Raw genomic sequence first — 7488 nt, forward strand, 5'->3', positions numbered from 1 at the left:
TTAGTGTCGCTCCCCCCCCCCCCCCCCCCCCCCCCCCCCCCCCCCCCCCCCCCCCCCCCCCCCTCCAACTGACGGCTCCAGCATCCTGCCTTGCTCCAAATGTCACTCCCCTTTCATCCTGTTCTTAGTGCTTCATTGAACCTCTGTGACGCTGCACCCCCTGCCTGCATCTCTCTCTCACACACACACACACACACACACACACACACACACACACACACACACACCGGTAGAGAGGGGGAGGCAGCTAGAGGGCAGGAGAGATGATTGATGGGATTGACTATGTGATAGATGCAGTTCTTGATCTGATCTGGTAACTCTGACAGACAGCAACCACAACACACTCAATTTAATCGTCTTGCAGCGTTTTAAATAATTTCAACTGATGGATAACCAATACACAGGGGGGTCTTAACAAGGGGCCAAATAAACCTGAAATATGAAGAATACAAACAGTCTTTTCAGCTTAGGTACAAAAAGAGATACAGAGAGCAAAAATGAACATGTGGACTGTATGAGGTGACAGAAACCGTGTTTCCACGAACATTCCCGATGTTGGGAACATTATTTGCCATTCACCTTCAGAACAGCTTATCTCCCCGTCCTCATAAGCAACAGATGATAGCAGACATAGAGTTTAAGGCGTGTAATCAGATTGGTCAGGGCTAATTCGCTGCTACGGTAACGGAAATCCAGCTGATTGAATGGTGCACTGATGTACACTTGACATAAGGGGCTTTGTAATGACTCCAGGTCTTGTGAAATACCACTGAATGTGGTAAAACATTGTGATAAATAAAGATCAGATGATTGATAATGCTCAATGAGGACGATCTCAGATAATCAGAAAAGCTTAAACCCTTGTAAATTGATGCTGGTTCGATACTAACCGGCAAGTTTATGTTATTTGGTTCCATAAAATTGGAGGTTGATATTTATTCTGATTTTGTATTTTGTAGTTTTAATACTACCAATGATAGATTTTTTTTAAAAACATAGAACCTGTAGAACGCTGAGGATTGCGTCAGTGATTTTTGTCTTGTGCTCCTTGTTCTTGATTTTTACGTCAAGCTACATTCGGGCCCAACATTACCGCACCTTGTTTTGACACAAAAGAAACACTTCAGAAAGCGAGATGGCACAACAGACGCATCTGGGAATCAGTCAGCAACAAAGTCTTATGGCAAAAAAATTAAGAACATTATCCCGCCCCCCACCCCTCACCAACAACAACAACAACAACAACAACAACAAAGGGACCTTTTTTTGTTCTGACTCCCAGCAAAACATGAACCTTCCCTGCATTCCTTGTGTAGGGAGTCTTGTGATCATATCAACAGTCTTGTATGAGGCAGTCCAAAATAGATGAAGGCAGCACAAAGGAGCAGAGTGGGGGGGGGGGGAGCGAGACAAAAAAGTGTTTTGTAAGAGATTTTGTGCCTTGTAATTTCTCTTTGGATCATCACTGCCCGTGTGACTTGTGCAAACTGTAATCCACCTGAGATCAGAGGAAGTATCACCAGTGTCTTCCATTTGTTGCGAAATGAGGCCAAAGGCAAATCTTGCAATGTGTAAGCATTGTCACACCTGTGGGCTGTGTGGCCACAACAAGCCCCGTTGTTTATAGCACAAACTCAAGAGCACTCGCGCTGCTCCCGTGTTTACCTGTAAACAAGCACAGACATCACGGGCGAACGGTGGACTGGTCCACCATCCCGGAAAAAACGGTCCGCCGGGGAGCCTCGGTTCAACAGAATGACAGCTTTAACGTCCTGTGGCCAATGTTTTCACAAAGATTAATCCTTAACACCAACAATGTCATACACATTACACCAGTCACAATGTTGTCCTTTGAGTTGGAAGCTGTAGAAATCACAAGTCGCGCAATGTGAGGTGATTTTGATGGGGAGGTGATAATCACAAGACTAAGAAACAGATAAACATGATTAAAGTGTTGCTGGAAAGTGTTTAAAAATACACTGGTGTGTCAGCTTGTTTATTATAAACACCAGCAGCAGCAGCAGCCCCAGCTGTGAAATGATCCTGTTCGACACAATGAATATTCCAATTGGAGCGCTGAATATTCACTCCTTCGTATCGAGGAGACATTCCTGCATCAATTCGTATGAGGATTAAACCCGTGATGAAAACAGATCATTTCATTTATTAACAATCAAACTCATGAACAAACTGGCAACAACAGCTACAACAATGACAGTTTTTTCTTGAACCACCTCTTCATTGTTCCATCAGCAGGGAGCTTGATGAAATAACACTTTGTTGGAGGTGAACCAGGGCCTCAAAGTAGATGGGAGAGGGGGGGGCAGTTTGGTTTTTATGATTGGATCAGAAGTTAAATCAGTGAAAAGGGCATATGTATGCTCAAAGAGAGTCAGTTGCATCACAGAGTCAATATGAACTGATTGTCAAGGGGCTTCAGTGGGAACGTATTAAGCACTTTAGTCAACTGGAAGAAAAAAAACAGAATCCAGAAGAGGAAGATGCAGAAGTCAGATGAAATAGTGATGATGTGCCATGACAATTTGTTTAGTGTACATTATTGCCTCATGTCTAATGACCTACCCACATCTATGAGATCTTTGTCACTTCACTGTGCTGTGGTCCATCTGCTGACCTATCTCAGAAAAGAGCCCGACACTGTATGGCTCTGGAAACATGTAATGATGCCGCGTCATGGCCATTGGGGATGTGTGTGAGATGATGCACGTAATAAACTCAGCTGTGTCCTTCTCTGGAAAGCTCTATGACTTAAATTCTTCAAAGAAGATACCCGTGTTTTGCAGTTCACTGTAATTTTGAAAATAAAACACTCTTGTAGAAGAAACATTGTTGTATTAACAATTTTTTGGGAAATGTGAAAAAGTATATTTTGGACTATTGAATGGCAAAAGAGACAGTGCATGAGAGGCAGCTACAGCTCTGGTACAGTTTTGCAGCATTTCTCGTTCTCTGATACATGTAGCTCATTGTTCAGCGGTTGCTGCTGAATGAACTCTGAGGTCTCCTCAAAGATCTGCCCTGGGATATGGAAGTCAGCTGGCGTGTTCTGCTGAGCAGCTGATTCATGTACAGCCTCGGTCTCTTGCTCCTCTGGGCTGGCTCTGCTGTGAGAGTTGCAGGGCTCCAGATTGCATCCAGTGCCCTGAAGGAACTGCAAAAAGTTTTCCTCAATAGAGGCCTCGCGGCTGGGCAGCTGCTCCCCTTCCCTGGGCCCAGCCCACTTGAAGAGGCAGGCCAGGTGGCGGCCCAGCTCCTCGCGAATCTGCCGGTTCAGGCAGCCGTAGAAGAAGGGATTGGAGGTGAAGCAGAAATAGCCAATCCATGTGACCATGTCCTCCAGTCGGGCCAGCGAGGCCGGAGAGGTAGACACCACAGCCGAGTAGAGATGGAAAGAGAAATATGGCAGCCAGCAGCAGAGGAACTGGCCTCCCACTGCCACCAGGACCACTGCAGCCTTCCCGCCGTTGAATGTCCTCTGAGGGGTGGTGCGTACACCAGTTCCTCCTAGGCTGGCTGCCATGGTGGAGTGGCTGCTGTTGGACACGGACCGTTGTCGCGGCACGTCCATCCAGGTGGGGAGGGGGCCGTGCTGCATGGCTGCGACTCGTGCCACCTTGAACATGTTGCAGTAGACCACGAGAATGATCAGCATGGGGCACAGAAAATAAATAAATGTAAAAAAGACCATGAAAAGCAGGCGCATGGTCCTGCCTCCCGTCCAATGCAGCGAGCAGTGTCTCTGACCGGGTATGAGGACAGACGGAGTCCCCAGACCGTGGTTCCCCTGGAGCAGCCATCCAACGAGTGGCAGCAATGACATGACAACAGCTTTAATCCAGATTCCCACTAATACCACCACCACCACGCCCAACGTCATCTTCACCTCGTGACGCATGGGATGGACGATGTAGTAGTAGCGCTCCACGTTTATGGCACAGATGGTGAGGATGGCAGCACTCACTAGACACACGCTCAAGCAGAGGTAGCTCCGACACAGCGCCTCGTCCGCCAGGATTTGTTCTGACAGCATCCCCAGGGGCATCAACACCAGCGCTGCTAGCAGGTCCACCAGACAGAGGTGGAACACGAAGGCAAACTTACGCAGGTGTGGAGTCTTGGTGATGACAATCATCACGGCCAAGTTCCCCACCACGGCCAGCACATCCATGATGAGCATAGCACATAGTGCAAGAGACTGGTTCAGATCTACCCCACTTCGGGTGCTCGTGACGGGCAAGGTCACGTTAGAGATATTCGGATGCAGCCAGGCTGGAAATGTGGGGAGCCCGGAGAGAGAAGTGTTCCAGGAGGGGCTGGGTGTGACAGGATGCTCCATGAGAGGATGGCATAAGGAGGAGAGAGTCCGCTGAATTTTACGGGCCCATCACCCATCCTCCCCTGTCGTAGGGTGTCACTGAGAAGCTCAGGCGGTGGTGTCTGTCATGGCGGTTGGGGCTTTTCTTGCCCTGGTCCCAGTCGAGCTTTCACTCTTTCCGTCTCTTCTTTTCTTCTCTCTTCAGTTGAGAATATCTGAAATACAGAAGATAGACCTGTTGAAAAGCAGGCGCTGGTGAAAGTAGCCATTTTAAAATAAACTTGTAAGAGGCATGAGGGAAAGCCTTTGTTTTAGTTTCAACAACATGCTTGCAATGTGCTTGGGAGCATTTCATGAAATACAACACATTGACGAAATTCTAATATTAGTTTTGTATTATGAATTTAAAAGGTGTGTGACATATGTTGGTCACTAAAAAATGAGAGACATTACTAAAGGTTAGATTTTAAATTCTGCGAATGCAAAAATAGAGAGAACATGAAAATCTCTTTTAAAAAAACACCAGTCATTTCTAATGCCGATGAAAACATTTCTCACTTATATCAAAGTGCACAGGATGGCTTTAAATGCAGCTCTTTGTGTGGCTGTGATCAGACATGCACAAGCTGAGTTGTGTTATTCTTGTGCCAAAGCTGTAAAAGCCCGTCACAACCGGAGCAGTCTGCGCTCACTTGTAGCTATGGTCTTAATTTACTACATGTTTGACATCTGCATCCTCAGATGTGTGTTTTCAGGGCAGCCGGTGCCCCAGGGAGAAGCTAAAAGCACAGAGTGGACCATATGTTCCCCTCAACAGAGTCAAGAAGCAAACTGGATGTGTGAACTTATTTTGAAAAATTAATTAAAGTGCAACCTTTAAGATACTCTTCTTAATAAAAACCTATGTAGCTCCATTAAATCCTGATCTAAATGTAAGATAAATGTGGGCAGAGCACCTTGAGCAGTGTAAACGGTGTGTTTGTGTGAATAGAGGAGTATAGTCGTGCGGCCCTGCGCTGTGTTTACTGTCATAATCTCACCTGGACACAACCCCACACACAGTAAAAGCCGTGGAGCGAGCACTAAGCCTTTGGTACATTTCCATATGCTGCACACCTGCATGTGCAAGTTTTCCATTTCACAAGTGTGACAGGCTCCATCCCTGCAAGGCGCCTGTTCTTTTCCTGCCCACGTACGAGCATCAAGCACGACCGTCACCTGACAGACGCGGGCTTTAAGTGGGTGGCCTGTGCCGAATAGGTCAAAGGGTTACAGTCACCTTCAGCCCAATTAAATAATCTGCAGACGACATCTGAGCTATATGAAGCAACAACGGTGGCACAGCCCTCTGTGGACTCTTAATCTAATTCAGCATGGATTGTTTTATTGCTCTCTAGTGTCCAGGGTCACTTTAGTACCTCATCACCAAAACTGAAACATTCGCTGCAAAACAAACACATTATCGCCACAGATCCCCACTGTGAAGTGGCTTACTCTCTCAGATGTTTCTCTTATCACACACAAAGCCCCTTCAGAGGTATCCAAATTAGAAAAGCTGTTTTATAATGGTCAAATTATGTCAAGTAAAAACCACACAAACATAGTAATAAAAGCAAGAAAAGGGGACCCAGCGGCTCACGTGCAGCATAGACTCCAATTGAATGTAGTCAAATCAATGAAAGTAGAATAATTTAAATTCAAAACTCCGCCCTTAGAAGCTGCCAAAGAATTCACACCAGGCTGGAAGATAAGGTTGCGGCAGCGTCTCTCCAGCTGCTGACTGGAAACCATATGACCCTGTATACTGTGTTTATTGTGCGGAGAAAACTAGCCTGTTGTTCCTGTCATCACTAAGTACTTTCACTCCTGGGTGGCCACATGCGAGTGGCGAGCAGGAGTTTAGATTAGCATACACACACACGAGGCATCAGTTTGCAGAAAAACCTGTCTTGAGATGTGTAATACGATGGGGAAAAAATGACACGGCTTCTTTCCAGCATCCTAACTTCCATCCACCCCCCCCCACCCACTCCCTAAAAAAAACCCCAACACACACATCCATCCACACACTCCGTTAACAGGGCAGGCATGTGTGGAGATGTGTGTGATGATAAGTCAGTGACATACCTCAGTCTGGAGAGGGCTGATTCCTCCTCTGCATGTTCACAGTCTGCTGAGGGAAAGCCGACCTGTTTCGCTCTCTCTCCCACACACACAGCAAACACACACTGACACACCAAACATGTACACCCACACTCACTCACACACACACACACCACACTACGTCACAGAGAGAGAGAGAGAGTGTGAGAGGAGAGGCATGCTCCTGTGTCTCCTCCTCACCTGGCCCTTTTCATCTCGTCATCACGCTGACCGCCCCCACTCCACCATCCCCTTCAAACACAAAACACACAACACACACCTCCCTCCGCCCTGCTCTGCTTCAGGCCAGGTCTTCGATCCAGGTGGGAAAGGCAGAGCAGTAGCAGAAGACTGAGAGTGAACAAACAATTTTTTAAAAAGAGGAGGGGTCCTGTCATCCAGCCTGTGATGTGCAAAGGGTTGGACACACAGTAACACACTCTCTCTCTCTCTCTCTCTCTCTCTCTCTCTCTCTCTCTCTCTCTCTCTCTCACTCTCTCTCTCTCCCACCTCACACACTTCCATACAAACATGTACTGGCTCCAGCACGTGCCCAGGGCAACTGCAGAGCCGTGCAGAGCAGACAGGCAGGCAGCACCCAGACTCCCTTTGCTCTCCACTGGGTCTTAGTGCCTCGCATCCTCCGGCCTCCAAATGGAGGGATGGTTCTGCTTTTCACCTGTCCAATCTAATCTCACGGCGGGTCACATCGGGTCCCTCAGCATTTTGTATAAGTCTCCGTCCTCCCATGCTCAGCTCGGCAAGATCTCACTCGATGCACAATCCGGCAAAACCCCTCTCACGAGGGTGGATTATTGATTTACGGAGAGGAAAAGAATCCCTGTGGTTAATGTGAATGAGCTGAGATTAACATTTACAAAAGCCCGGCCCACACGACATGTATGAACTATTGCCTGCTCTGAAGAATGACTTTGTTTACCACTGGACTATATGAGGGTCCAGTGGATTGTACATTTCAGATGTTGATTTCTATAACATGATTTCTTGTT

The 7488-nt window shown here is 47.1% G+C and overlaps 1 protein-coding gene across 1 annotated transcript; it reads right to left on the minus strand.

Annotated features, from left to right (window-relative positions):
- Positions 1–334: 334 nt before the first annotated feature.
- On the minus strand, positions 335–7180 carry gpr61 (G protein-coupled receptor 61). Its single transcript, XM_047331055.1, has 2 exons — positions 6464–7180; positions 335–4551 (listed from the first exon to the last, which is right to left on the minus strand). The coding sequence occupies exon 2, from the start codon at positions 4355–4357 to the stop codon at positions 2933–2935; it is 1425 nt and encodes a 474-aa protein (XP_047187011.1). The 5' UTR covers positions 4358–4551; positions 6464–7180; the 3' UTR covers positions 335–2932.
- Between the last annotated feature and the right edge of the window lie 308 nt (positions 7181–7488).

The sequence above is a fragment of the Scophthalmus maximus genome, chromosome 3 (assembly GCF_022379125.1).
Source record: "Scophthalmus maximus strain ysfricsl-2021 chromosome 3, ASM2237912v1, whole genome shotgun sequence".
Classification (NCBI taxonomy): Eukaryota; Metazoa; Chordata; class Actinopteri; order Pleuronectiformes; family Scophthalmidae; genus Scophthalmus; species Scophthalmus maximus.